This window comes from Rhopilema esculentum, chromosome 19 (assembly GCF_057945365.1).
Source record: "Rhopilema esculentum isolate cy_ngs chromosome 19, ASM5794536v1, whole genome shotgun sequence".
In the NCBI taxonomy this organism is placed as follows: Eukaryota; Metazoa; Cnidaria; class Scyphozoa; order Rhizostomeae; family Rhizostomatidae; genus Rhopilema; species Rhopilema esculentum.
Genome location: NC_142833.1, coordinates 8,876,952 through 8,891,092, shown reverse-complemented (window position 1 = coordinate 8,891,092; position 14,141 = coordinate 8,876,952). Strand labels below are relative to the sequence as shown.

At 33.9% G+C, this 14,141-nt stretch overlaps 2 protein-coding genes across 3 annotated transcripts; both read left to right on the top strand.

Moving 5' to 3' along the window:
• The first annotated feature begins 31 nt into the window (after nt 1-31).
• LOC135687959 (uncharacterized) lies at nt 32-6,787 on the top strand. Of its 2 annotated transcripts, none has more exons than XM_089113900.1 (4): nt 32-1,098; nt 2,303-2,543; nt 3,344-3,793; nt 4,522-6,787. In XM_089113900.1, exons 2-4 carry the CDS (start codon nt 2,330-2,332, stop codon nt 5,493-5,495), a joined length of 1,638 nt encoding a protein of 545 aa, XP_088970026.1. In that variant the 5' UTR covers nt 32-1,098; nt 2,303-2,329; the 3' UTR covers nt 5,496-6,787. The 2 variants fall into 2 exon arrangements, with proteins under 2 accessions (XP_088970026.1, XP_065060669.2); XM_065204597.2 differs by having other exon boundaries at nt 32-1,102.
• Nucleotides 6,788-10,903: 4,116 nt separating this feature from the next.
• Nucleotides 10,904-11,842, top strand: LOC148958005 (transmembrane protein 177-like). Its single transcript, XM_089114203.1, has one exon. The coding sequence runs from the start codon at nt 10,904-10,906 to the stop codon at nt 11,840-11,842; it is 939 nt and encodes a 312-aa protein (XP_088970329.1).
• Nucleotides 11,843-14,141: the final 2,299 nt, after the last annotated feature.

Sequence of the window (14,141 nt, the reverse complement as noted above, 5' to 3'; positions counted from 1 at the left end):
TGCATAGGCAACATTCCGTAAAACATCGCGAGACAGCCTTTTTTGCAAAACATCGTGTTTCTCTGGCCCAAACTAACATGGACATATTGTGTCTTTGTTGTTGTCTCGCAGATAAATTTAGAAAGAATTCACACAAAATTTCAACATAAATTTCAACATTCAGTTGGGTCCAGTTCCATCGATTTAAGATTCTACTGGCAAAATACCAAAGTTAAAATCAAGCAAATCAAAACACTTAATAATATTGTAGAAATACAATTCAAATGAACAGTGGATATAGTGGGAGAATCGGCATATAGGGAAAGGGAACCTTTTATTTAAGGAGCTGTTTCTCTACAGTTACTTATCAAGGAGAGAACAAATTTAATCCATTCAGAATATCGTGGTGGATTCGGGTGGGCGCTGTAAATTCTACCTAGCCTTGCGCTAAACTGCCACGTCAAATGATTTCGCCGCAGTTATGTTTAAGCACGAACTTATTTCGCTGCTAATAATCCAGCTTGTTTTGGTACAGAGCTACATTTCGGATCTGTACCCGTTTGCGTTTGTGTAAGTGTAAGCGGGGTCTTTATATACCCTAAGACTGAGTATTTTAATAATGTTTCTAGAGCCCGAAGTATCCGGACTCTTGGCATTATGTCAATCTCGATGCTTACATTCTGTGCAGATTTCTCGCGACGCGATTTGCTGCCACATAAAGCAGAAAATATCAGCTAAAGCGTAAATTAAGCAGTGCTTAGCTTATTTCATCTTCATGTTTATCTTTATATCTTTACGTGACTTTATCGCTATGGCTGATGCTTTTAAACTCCTCAAATTATAAATATTGATGCATCCTCTGCATTATCTACATTTCTTTCTCTATACTGACAATAGTGTGTCAATTCTCTTTACACAAAGCTTGCCCGAATAACGTTTGCATTTTACCAGCCCTCTTTGAAGCACGGTTTCCATAGTAACGGGTTACCTATCCCATCGGAATGTAAAGCTTGGCTCCCAGATTGGGCTAAGCATGTGGCTGCATTCGTGTTTCCTTCCACCAAACATGGCGGCAATAACCTGTTCACAAAATCTTTGAGTGAAAGACATTATTCACAGGCGAGTGAGTCTCTTTATTTATATTTCTTGTATCATTTTAATATTTTTTCATTTTGAGATTCTCCATGTAGAGTTTATTTGATTTCGACTTCCACAGCAGTTTGGTTTAAGTCACGAACTAGTTTTAAAAAGATCGCGCAATGAAAGGTGGTGAGAATATTTTCGTTTGCATTTAGATCCAGGCATTTAGATACTTTCATCTCTTGATTTATCATCTAATTCTGTAAAGGAAACGAAAATATTTCTACTGATAGCCGACTGAATTTTCTTGAAAGTTGCTTTTAATATGCAAACCTTTATTGATTGACCTTATGATCTTAGTTAATGCAACCTGCAACTCGTCGTCTTTTAGACACTTGCTTCTTTTATTCAGCTTGAATCTATCTAACAATAGTAAATTCTTTATCATTATCCTGCTTAATGGTTTGTCATTGTCCTCGAGGTTCTCAACAAGTAAATATCTCATGGCTTTTTTGAAAGATCAAAGTATGAGGGATACAAATTACATTTGTTTCTGAATCTGAATCCTTTTACAGTCCTATGGCTCTATTTTGTCTGTTTTATCTTGATTTCTCCAACCATCGTTAACTTATCCTCATCAACTAAGTATGCCACGTTTCTGGAAGCATAACGAGAAACAAAATATACCAATACATGGTCTTTTATCGGAATTTAATTTTGACTTATTCTGACAGTCAAGACTAAAAGATCAAATCAATATCCCACATTAAGCAAAAATGAAAGCAATTATTCTATAAATCTTCATAGCGATTCTGGTTCAAAAGTATGTTCTTGCCGCGTTCATATTTCTTAGTATGATCAGTGACACTGGGCGGTATAGAAGGATGTGAGGAAAAAATATATGTTCCTTAGATGAGCTATCAAGCTGGGTTTATTACTTACACTGAGACTAAGTGAAATTTAAATGTGAAATACCATCGATTTGATATGATCATATTTCTTTATTATATGAAACTGCTATTCCTGTCAGCTTCCATCAATTGGCATAGAGAAAATGCTACTCCTATGATTTGCTTCTATTGTAAGTAGAGGCATTCAAATCCATATTTTTGTAGCATCCTTGTATTTAGTTTAGCATCAGAACATTAAAAAAGCAACACAACAACATTGTTTCGTTAAGCACAAAAGTTATGTCTGATGCATCCTTAGAAATGTCTTTCTCATACTGTAACGTTCTTTTCAGATCTCAGGTGTACAAGCCACCTGCACTATGACACAAGCGGACAAACTGAACACATCTACTGTAATCCTGTCATCCTTTCTTGATGCTTTCAAATCTTCACAAGGTGTTCTGCCCCCGAATGGACAACCAACAAGCCACCAGAAAGCACTCTTCCTTTGCTGGTGTTCAGCTGTTTTTCTTTGGCTGATGAGAACCCTCACCAAGCATCTGGTCCCCAGTAGATTTCACCTTCTTGATCCGGGTAAGTCCATTTGATTATTCATTCAGGATTCATTGTGCTTCTTCCTTGGCAAATAGAACACGATGAACCAATGTCTGTTTTCCTCGTCATCTTTTTTATCAAAACATCTGCCGCCAACCCCAATTTCGATTAAAAGATGAGTTATAAAAATCATAGTATAACCATCCTAAAGTATTACCTTCTTCAAAATGCAAAACTTTAACCATATTTCCAGCCATGTAAAATAAAGCCATATCCGAAAACCTTGTACCGGAAAAGTCTTTCTTTTTCCCTTCCCCCTTCCAGAGACATGAAAACAGTTAGGTAAATCTAATTTTCTCAATTATAGCATTTGTATATTTCTACAGTTTGTTTTTTATGACACAATATGGTGTATCTACAAAGTCATCAAAGGACAATCCCTAGAAATAGTCCCAGCAATTCCTAACCTCTACGAATTTGGGCGCATAATTCATAAAAAAGATCATCTATCTTCAAGATACGGTCCTCGCTTTCGCAGTCATTAAGAGGCAAACTCAGAAGAACATGTACTCCGCACAATTCTACTATCAATTCAATTTGTGAGCTTTAGAGCGATAGAAGCCGAGAAGCCCGCTTCTACAATCCATAAAGAAAGGACTAACACACAGATATTGGTTATAGAAACTTAGAATACAAACAAAGTCACAGAACGTAAAGGAAATGAAAAAAACCACGGATTACACGAAAAAATGATCTCTGATAATTTACGTATTGCAATATTGGGTCGCAACTTCCCGAAAAGTCTTGGAAGTGTCCAAATAAAAGATGTTTTTTCGTAGGAGTACCATCTTCACCAACATCAACATCAACCCGTACCTTGCTGGAAACCGTTGAAGATGGAGGCACAATGCCAAACACAACTTCAGCTCCGAATGTTGCGCAAAGACGAAGAGAGAATGTCGTCGGGTTTGATTCGTTCTTGCATGCCGTTATCATTCTAGGCCTAATCATGTACTACTTCTACATTTGTGATTACGTGCATCTTTTACCCAAGGCCAGCAGGACTTATTCTAGGGATTTGTTTATTCTATTTGTTATATTGCTGTTTGTTGTTTCTGGTGGCCTAACAGGCAGAGAGTGCAATGGCAAGCTGCTAAACAGGGACCAAACGGAAGAATGGAAAGGCTGGATGCAGGTCATGTTTGTTTGGTATCACTACTTCAAGGCAGCAGAGATTTACAATGCGATACGTCTGTTCATTGCAGCTTATGTCTGGATGACTGGTTTTGGTAAGAGACAACTTGATTTCCGCACCTTAAAAGTAATTGACAGGCATAACAGTAGCTTAAGCTATCTGTCAATCAATATCAACCAATCAGTGAGCGTGTGAGTGGAGTCACACTCACTGATTGATCAATTTTTGATTGAAAGATGGCTTAGGCCCCTGTTGTATGGGTCAGTTGCCTTTAAAGACAGATCATAAAGTGGTGTAAAGCATCTTTCAACCAACTATTAATCAATCAACATGAGTTGTATCGCGCTTTTTTATTGGGCAGCTGTTGATATCGGTAGATGGCTTAAGCTTTGTCTCTAACACAACTCACTCTCTAACACCTTTTAATGGAGGTCCTTTTGTTAGTATTGACACTTTATTAATTTTATCGTAGACCAAAAGATTTCATAAGGAATATCAATTGGAACTTAAGTAGCTATATGATGTAGTCTTATAGGGCGTGTCGTACTTGTTTGGATTCGGCTGTTGAGAAAGAATTGAATTACGGAAAGATTGATGGTTGTTACTAATAATGCTGTTCCATTCAGTAATACCTAAGTGGGTGAAGCCTGGTTAAATATTAAGGCTTTTTGTGGATCTAGAAATCTGAATATTTGTGCTGTTCCACGTGTTTGCTGTTGCTTGAGTGTCATGATGTCCGGCTCAGTTTGCAGCTTGATGAATATCCATATAAAGTTTTTTTTAATAGATTTAATAAAAATTTTCCTTGATTATTCGTTCCAGGAAATTTCTCGTTCTTCTGGGTTCGCCGAGATTACTCACTGCATCGAGTTCTCAAGATGTTGTTCAGATTGAATTTTCTGGTGGTTGTCGTAACCGTCGTAACAAATAACCAGTACATGCTTTACTACATTTGTGCTATGCATACCTTCTGGTTCTTCTCAGTTTACGCCATGATGCGACCGTACGAGCACTTGAATGAAAATCGTAAAGTGATGTTTCTGAAAATGTCAATTTATGCTGGAGTGGTTTTTATAATCTACGACCTAAGAGCTGCCGATATAGTTTTTACGCCATTCAAATTTATCCTTGGATACAACGGAAATTTGCATGAATGGAACTTTCGCAGTGGGTTGGATCACTACGCTACTTTTTTCGGCATGATATGCGCGTACAATCACCCATACTTCGAACGGCTGCTCAAATATGTAGAGCTAGATTCATTTAGCTCGAAGCAAAGGCTAGTAAAGAATTCAATCAGAATTGGAATAGGAGCAGCTCTAATATTCATGATAGCGTTATGGTACACGTACGTTTACACGCTTGGGAAATACGACTACAACAAACTGCACCCATACACATCGATCCTGCCCATTATTACTTATATATACTTTCGCAATATTTTCCCCAGACTTCGATCTAAATATGCTTATATGCTCTCTTGGCTGGGCAAGATCACTTTGGAGACGTATATCGCCCAGTTGCACGTATACATGCAGGGCAATGCCAAGCAGCTAATTGTTTACATTCAGGACTACCCGTTACTCAATTTTCTTCTGGCAACCATTATTTACTTGGTTTTGTCGTACGTACTCTTTGATGTGACAGGAACTTTCAGTGCGTACCTCCTTCCAAAAGACATGTTCTTGCTGATAAAGAAAGTTGGATTCATAGCCATTTGGATGGCAGCAGCATATGTTATTGTAATTGTTACATCACCACAACAGGTTCTAGAAGTCTTTAGGATTGCTAATTAAACCAAACTTGTAGAAAATTAATTAATTCGATAAATATTTCCGCTCACAAAGATGGGCTTGGCAATATGCTGAGTTTGGTCGATCAACATTTTTCAGTTTCACGCTGTTTCAGTTTCCAATTTTGATTGTTTGAATTTTTACTACGATAAACAGATACATGTATTTAATTTGTTAAAGGATAATGTTTTAAGATAAACTTTTGAATCTTTTAGTGAAAACACTTCAAGTATTTAGTATTTCGTTACAGCTTCCCTTTACAACGGTTAATGTCAAGCTTAAATACGTATTCCAAATTAAGCGAGGCTGTGTACTTTGAAGATTAATCAATAGCATACCCAGCTTCCCAGGATTATTCACAACTTCTTCCATTTCTACGTAAACCATAGCACAGTTTCTACGACGCTTACGAATGCTGGTTTGCTATGAATGTCTCACGCTTTACAAAGATACTGGAAAACTGCTTTAAACTTTTCGATGCCCTGTTTTTGCCAGTCTTTTTTAATTTTTCCTCGATGCTCTTTTAGTAATCTTGTCTCTTGATTTTCTCTACACCTATGTACACAATTAGCTGAAGTTTCTTTCTGTTAATTATCCAATCATTGTACTAAATGTACTAAAATGCGTGCGGTACAATATGATATTATTTATATATACATATACATAAATTCTGTATTTGCGTATATGTTTATATATATTTATTTTTATTAGCTCTTTCCGTATATTTTTTTCCATGCTCTTATATCCGTCTTCCTATTCCATTTGTCGAATTCCATATTCCTTTAACATTTTTTAGTTTTATCATCGCTTTTCAATCTTACTTGATAACGGGCTATGCTCGAAACGTCGTTAATTATTTTAGAAAACGTTTTTCTTGGTACAATTTACTTACATTGATCGTTATTTGAATTGTACTAAATGCCTGATTTAACATTAATTTTGGCATTTTCCTAAAACTGTTTGTCCTAAATTCTACTGTTGGGTTTTTCGAAAACTTTTCTGTCTGAAAATACTTGGTTTTATGTTGGTATGTGGAAAATAAATGAAACCAAGAAATTTGATAAAATACTACAAATTCCCACAAAATGTGATAAATAAAAATCATGCATTGACTTATATTTTGTAGAAAGGTGAAATTGCATCTAGTGTAACAGCCTAATTTAAAAAATCTAGCTTGAATTCTGCTTTGAGTGACGTTTTATGCACGGGAATAGTTTTGATAATAAGTACAACAAATGATCATACAATAATCATAAAATGTATAATTTCTTATATCAATCGAATCTCGACAAGCATGTTCATAAAAATATACTTTTGATCTGATTTTCTGCACATACATAATTGACTAAATTTCCCTAACAGAGATCTAATACTGTTTACAAAATAATTTTTATTTCGTATGATCGTATTATTATTATTTTTCCTCAATTTGTATTTGAATTTGATTTGTATTTACATTTGCCTTTGTATTTGTATTTGTTTTAATATTTGCATTTGTATTTTTTTAGTATTTTTATTTGTATTTTTTTTTATTTGTATTCTATTTCATTTGTATTTGTTTTAGTATTTTTCTTTGTATTTGTATCTGTATTAGTATTTGTATCTGTTTTAGTATTTTCATTTTCATTTCTATTTGTCTTTTTATGAGTATGAGTATGAGTATTTGTATTTGTTTTAGTATTTTTCTTTGTATTTGTATCTGTATTAGTATTTGTATCTGTTTTAGTATTTTCATTTTCATTTGTATTTGTCTTTTTATGAGTATGAGTATGAGTATTTGTATTTTTTTTAGTATTTTTCTTTGTATTTGTATCTGTATTAGTAATTGTATCTGTTTTAGTATTTTTATTTTCATTTTTATTTGTATTTTTATGAGTATGAGTATGAGTATTTGTATTTTTTTTAGTATGTTTATTTTAATTTGTATTTGTCTTTTTATGAGTATGAGTATGAGTATTTGTATTTGTTTTAGTATTTTCATTTTCATTTGTATTTGTCTTTTTATGAGTATGAGTATGAGTATTTGTATTTGTTTTAGTATTTTTCTTTGTATTTGTATCTGTATTAGTATTTGTATCTGTTTTAGTATTTTCATTTTCATTTGTATTTGTCTTTTTATGAGTATGAGTATGAGTATTTGTATTTGTTTTAGTATTTTTCTTTGTATTTGTATCTGTATTAGTATTTGTATCTGTTTTAGTATTTTCATTTTCATTTGTATTTTTATGAGTATGAGTATGAGTATTTGTATCTGTTTTAGTATTTTCATTTTCATTTGTATTTGTCTTTTTATGAGTATGAGTATGAGTATTTGTATTTGTTTTAGTATTTTTCTTTGTATTTGTATCTGTATTAGTATTTGTATCTGTTTTAGTATTTTCATTTTCATTTGTATTTGTCTTTTTATGAGTATGAGTATGAGTATTTGTATTTGTTTTAGTATTTTTCTTTGTATTTGTATCTGTATTAGTATTTGTATCTGTTTTAGTATTTTCATTTTTATTTGTATTTTTATGAGTATGAGTATGAGTATTTGTATCTGTTTTAGTATTTTCATTTTCATTTGTATTTGTCTTTTTATGAGTATGAGTATGAGTATTTGTATTTGTTTTAGTATTTTTCTTTGTATTTGTATCTGTATTAGTATTTGTATCTGTTTTAGTATTTTCATTTTCATTTGTATTTGTCTTTTTATGAGTATGAGTATGAGTATTTGTATTTGTTTTAGTATTTTTCTTTGTATTTGTATCTGTATTAGTATTTGTATCTGTTTTAGTATTTTTATTTTCATTTTTATTTGTATTTTTATGAGTATGAGTATAAGTATGAGTATTTGTTTTAGTATTTGTATTTTAATTTGTATTTGTATTTTTATGAGTATGAGTATGAGTATTTGTATTTTTTTTAGTATTTTTCTTTGTATTTGTATCTGTATTAGTATTTGTATCTGTTTTAGTATTTTCATTTTCATTTGTATTTGTCTTTTTATGAGTATGAGTATGAGTATTTGTATTTGTTTTAGTATTTTTCTTTGTATTTGTATCTGTATTAGTATTTGTATCTGTTTTAGTATTTTCATTTTCATTTGTATTTGTCTTTTTATGAGTATGAGTATGAGTATTTGTATTTGTTTTAGTATTTTTTTTTGTATTTGTATCTGTATTAGTATTTGTATCTGTTTTAGTATTTTTCTTTGTATTTGTATCTGTATTAGTATTTGTTTCTGTTTTAGTATTTGTATTTGTTTTAGTATCTGTATTTTAATTTGTATTTGTATTAGTATTTGTATTTGTATCAGACCTGTCAACCTAAAATTTTCAAAATCTATAAATTTCAAACTTTTTGTTGAGAAAAACAGGGATATTTGGCCAAAAACAAGGAGATCCCTGGAATTTCTTGAATTTATAGACAACATACCTGTCAAAAAAAGTCATTTTGGATAAACAGTTAATGACAACAATTATCATGTGTAGCGTCTTCCTAATGATTTTTAACGTTTTCGTTAATTTGAAAACACTGACAAAAAACTTTGTTGCGAACAAAGTCATTTCAATCATTTTTGTTACAAGAAAACCTTTGCTGAAAGACAAGGATAAATAAGAAGAAAATCATAGAAACCGGGAGACCGGGAGAAAGCAAGCAAAACCTGTAATGCAGTGCGAATGAATATAAAGTGTGCAGTTGGTCATGGCACCACAAAGCAATTTATGGTATGTGTTATGGAAAGAGTTTGAGGGGAAAACGACTTAAAAAAGAAACAAAAAGGATTTTAGATTTAGCAAGGCTTTTCAGCTCTATTAAGATATTTACATATATTTCTTAGCACGTTGACATTTTTATAATTGAGTTGATAACGTTTTTCAGAGACAGCTTGAAGAAATTTAACCTGGGGAGCTGAGAATCATGTTTAGTGACGTAGGAGGACCCATCATGGTTGGGGCCGACATGGAAAAAATCTTCTAAATCATGCCTTCTAAATAGCTAAAAAAGCATCTCCCAGACCAAGTCTAACAAAATACCATACCGTTCAAGATAGACAAATCGACGTTTCTCAGAAGAACACTGATTATTGTTTCTGGGAGAAATTGGGGAGGGGAAGAGTCAAGCTTAAACTCTAGTGACAGACGTTGGAGAAAGAAAGAAAAGGTGTTTTCTATTCGAGAGCAAGCGATTTTTTCCTGAAACCATATCGGATTCGAAAAAAATAAGGATGTATCTAAGAACATATTTGGGCTGAAAACAAAAATTTTCTTTAAAAAATAGAGGCTGTACAAAAATTATTGCATTCTAATAACAAAAGTGTAGTCATTGCTTCTCTCTATAAATGCAGAATTGTCCCACCTGTGATTTAATGGAAACGCCGAAACTGGATAATTTCTGACCCACTTGCAATAACAGCAACAAATCATCGATGTCAATGTTGCTTCCATTGGCCTACAACGATGGAAAATGAAGGGTTATTGAAACAAATAGTGATTTCTCTTACAACTTTTCACCCTGAATACATTTCAACCCGGCTTAGCTGGAACGATCAAAAACAGATTAAACCTGGGTCGAAGAAAAATGCCATTTTCATTGACTCACTTTAAAAACGGATAACTTTTAACCCGGGTTTGTTTTAACGCGGGCTAGTGGAGAAGCTAAAATCTGAAAAGAACCGTAACTGACCATCAAAATGAAAAATGTCCCGATCTAAGAGAAGAAAACTAACACACCCACCCCCTAAACTCTTTAGTCCAGTTTTTAATTAGAAGTTTAGAAAGTTAGAAAGTCGATCTTAAAAAGTCGATCTTATAAAAAAGTTGGGTAGACATGTCCACCCCAGTCCATCCCCTTGCCCCGCCTCTGTTCGAGGGTCGAGCAGTTATTCATTTATTGATATTTGTTCCAGGTCACCGAACAAAAACTATTAGCAAATAAGGGGAAGGTGGTCCTCAGAATATTTTACCGTTGTCAATCATAAGACTGAAGATGGCGTTCTCGCATCATTTGGACCATTTATTTTTGAGGTGTCGGTGCGCCTGCGTTGCAGACCATATTCTGAAGGAGATGGTCTGCGACGCAGGCTATGCGCCGTCTAACCCCAACCGTTTTTGAGGGGTTTGAGAAGAAGAAACAATGACCTTCTTCTGTCTACTAGCAAGACCTTGTTCATGCAAAAGTGGCAAGCCATGCAACCATTAACTAATGGAAGAAGAAAAGAAATAGAAAGTTAAGGTGCATGTGAAAACATGAAAATACCTAGACATTGGTTGGGTGAGTAGGGTCACAAAGGAATGTTTTTAGCCGAAAAGGCAATGAGCCTCTTTATCACTTCTGCTGGTATCTCGGTGTGAGGCTGCAATTAATGGCCTAAATCTACAGAAAAGAGAGCACAGAAAGATTCTTACTAATTTCGGTTGATTTTCATTATGGGCACCGAAGGGCCGCTGAAAGTTGTGCCAAGAAATCAATTTCAAAGTGGTATACCTTTTCGGAGAGCAAAAATTATATCGGCTGTTGGGGCAACAGCCATATTGGCATTTCATGCAGTCCCGCATCTTTTTCCGCAGATTAACAGGAATGCATTTGAATTGAAAGTAAAATCGGAGGTGCCTCAAATAATCAATGATATATACAAAGAGACATGCGAGAGAATGGGCATTAGCAGCTACTCAGATAAAGATTTGTTTATAAACAATGGGTTTTTGACTGTAAGTGCCGGCTCTTTTTTACTACCAAACAAAGTAGTTATTGGACTGCCAAGGTCTTTCTTGATTAAAGACGTCGAAACATTACGAAAAAGCAAAGTGCAATTTGATACTATTGAAGTCGACTGGGATTCAAACTGTGGAAGAGCTTTAGAAAAGTCCTTACTTGTCAAAAATGACCATGTTGCATTTGCAATAGCCCACGAGTTGGCACACATTAATAACTTTGATTTTGTTTACCGTGCATTGTTGCCTGCAGCATGGCTGTTTGGTACATTCAGAGCTGTCATATGGATATTGCCTAGAGCTCAAAATGCGCCAACAAAAGGTTTTAAGGTTTTTTTGAGTGTTTTACTAGCCGGTTTTAGTTTTGCTTCTTACAATGGATTAAGCAAAATCTTGAAACAGAAACAAGAGTTACGAGCAGACGAGCAGGCAGCAAAATGTGGCGTGAGGTATTGCAATGGAGGAATAAGCTACCTGAAGTCACACCTCAGAGTGAATCGAGTAATCAGGCATTTGACTGGGGTAGCAGGGATTCAAAGGTACACTGAGAAAGGGGATGATCTTCAAAACCCCACACATCCTTTATTAACTGAGCGAATCCAACGATTGCAAGACATTAAACGAAAATTGTATACTGAGAAAAATGATAAATAGTTTAAAAATGATTTCAGTTGCAGAGTCGTTTTTTAGTTCATGAGTAAATATTTTGCTAGATGTCAAAGCAACATGCTTCAAATATATAAGTGGTCATAGAATTGCGACATTTTGTAATTTCTTCACAAAGATTTGCTAATGGGTAATGATTAATGTACCAACTTTACTTTATATTAAAGCTAATCAAAATTTTGACCCGTTAATGTGGGACATTTAAATGTGTTGTTAAAGATAAAGAAGGTTGGCTAACCCAGAAAAAGATAATGTTGGCAATGTCAAAGTGAGTTTCTCTATGGGTCAGCAAAGAAATGAGTGTAATCAGGTCAGAACTGATGTTGAGATACCCAATTCAAAACCTAAAGTAAGGGGTTGCTAAACAGTACTTTCCACAAATATTATATTGATTTGCTAGATTTTTTAAAGACATACTCATCTAAAAACCACTTGGCTTAATCATAGATTATGTTTGGTAAAAAAGAGAAATTCTCAAGGAGGGGGGAGGGGGCTTGCTATCTTGCTATATAGCCAAAAAATTAACAAAGAATCATATCCTCTATAACTGATTTGTAAAGCATTGGAAAGTAAGTAACACCCAAGTGTTTAAAATTTTGAACACCTTACCTGAAAGTAGATATATGACAAATGTAACATTTATTTTCAGATAAAAAATTGCACTTTTATTTGTTCAAATTCAAATTTAAATAATTATTTAACAACGTAAAATACAGCCCCAGAAAGAATAAAAGAAAGTTTAAATTGAGCTCTTTGCTTTATTCTATGTGCATCTAATTGGTCTGTGGAGACAAATGTTTTGCTCGTCAAATACAAAATCTAGATTTCTAATGTCTGCATGGAGAAATTTCTTTGAATACTCTTTCACTAATTTTCATGCAAGTAGATGGAGGTTAGAATCAGTTTTGACTGAATATGATAGAATATATTTAGAAAATTGATCATCAAAGCTTTTAATTGATATCTTTTCCTTCAGTTTTAGCAGTGTAATAGTCTGGCATGGTTTTATTTTATTTTGTTAGCAACTCTGTTGGAATAAGCAATAACATTGATTAAAAGAATAAATAGAAGAGGCCTAGGATTGACTCCTGCAGAACCCCACTTATCATCTTTTTTAGATTGGAGATAGAACCATTAAGCGTCACATGTGTATTTTAATTGAATAGATAAATTTTAAGCCCAGTTTCATTTAAAACCATAACTTTGGAGCTTAGCTAATAGCTTTGAATGGCTTATTACATCAAAAGCCTCGCTTAGATCAGTGAAAATAGCACTTACCATAGCATTTATCAACAATTTGGCAGATTTTCTCTTGGAAAGGGTGTTGCAGACAGCTGAGTAGACAGCTTAGATTTAAGCAGAAATTTAATAAAGGGATCAGAGAGGTAACCAGAATTCCACTCAGGTTATCTTTGGTGCAGCAAGGGTTATTCTAAAAAGAATTTACAACACCACAAATTCAATCACTGGTATCCTTTTTGCTAAATTTTGTCAAAGAATTGAAAATTAATGCAGTTATTTTGCATAAGGTTAAACAAGGAAGAGGTCGATCAACACTATCGTTTTCCACTAGTAGATATTCATTCGGGGAACAAAATTTTCATCATCAATATTTGCTTCAAAGAATGCAATTTCCGGCAAACTTGAAGCATTAAGATTCTAGAAAGTTTTCCCATTCGTTTTCCCTCAGGTAGTAATTTTTTTTACCTTTGTCGTACCGATCTATAGGGTTGCGAGATGTCAGGGACTTTCACAATAAATATGAAGAAACAGAGACAAGAAAAACATACATTCTAAATATCTTTTCAGCCAAGGCAAAGGTTGTGTTTTTCTCACTCTTTTACCCTAGCATGAAATGCTTGAATTGTTTCATTTTCAAAGAAATTTTATCGGAAAAAATTTCGTTAAATTTCATGACGCCCCTCCGGTAGTATAAAAGCCAGTGACCTCAAAATGAGTCTTTTTGACTTCAGTGTTAGCATTGGCGTTGTAGACTTAGACTGTATATTTTGAGGGAATATGAAGGATAGTGTAGTTTTACCTAATAAGAAAAAATGCTGCGAGGGTCGTGAAAATATGACTCTGTTTTAAGCCGCCCAGAAACAATAGGTAGCCAATCAACTACTGGCTCTCTTACAAATATGGTATCACTCCCGAGTTCAAGATGCTGTTTTGACTGAGTTCCATCCGTGTTCCAAACAAAAATTCCATTGCTCCAATGCCCAATTCATTCTCTTTCGAAGCACAGAACGTTTTTTCCGAGTTCTAGGATTGACTGCTGTTGTCC

What these genes read in the sequence shown, in the direction of transcription:
- LOC135687959 (XM_089113900.1), top strand. Translation starts at nt 2,330, where the DNA reads ATGACACAAGCGGACAAACTGAACACATCTACTGTAATCCTGTCATCC. An exon ending in ATTTCACCTTCTTGATCCGG is followed by an intron (nt 2,544 to 3,343) that starts GTAAGTCCATTT and finishes GTTTTTTCGTAG; the next exon opens with GAGTACCATCTTCACCAACA. An exon ending in TGTCTGGATGACTGGTTTTG is followed by an intron (nt 3,794 to 4,521) that starts GTAAGAGACAAC and finishes TATTCGTTCCAG; the next exon opens with GAAATTTCTCGTTCTTCTGG.
- LOC148958005 (XM_089114203.1), top strand. Translation starts at nt 10,904, where the DNA reads ATGGGCACCGAAGGGCCGCTGAAAGTTGTGCCAAGAAATCAATTTCAA.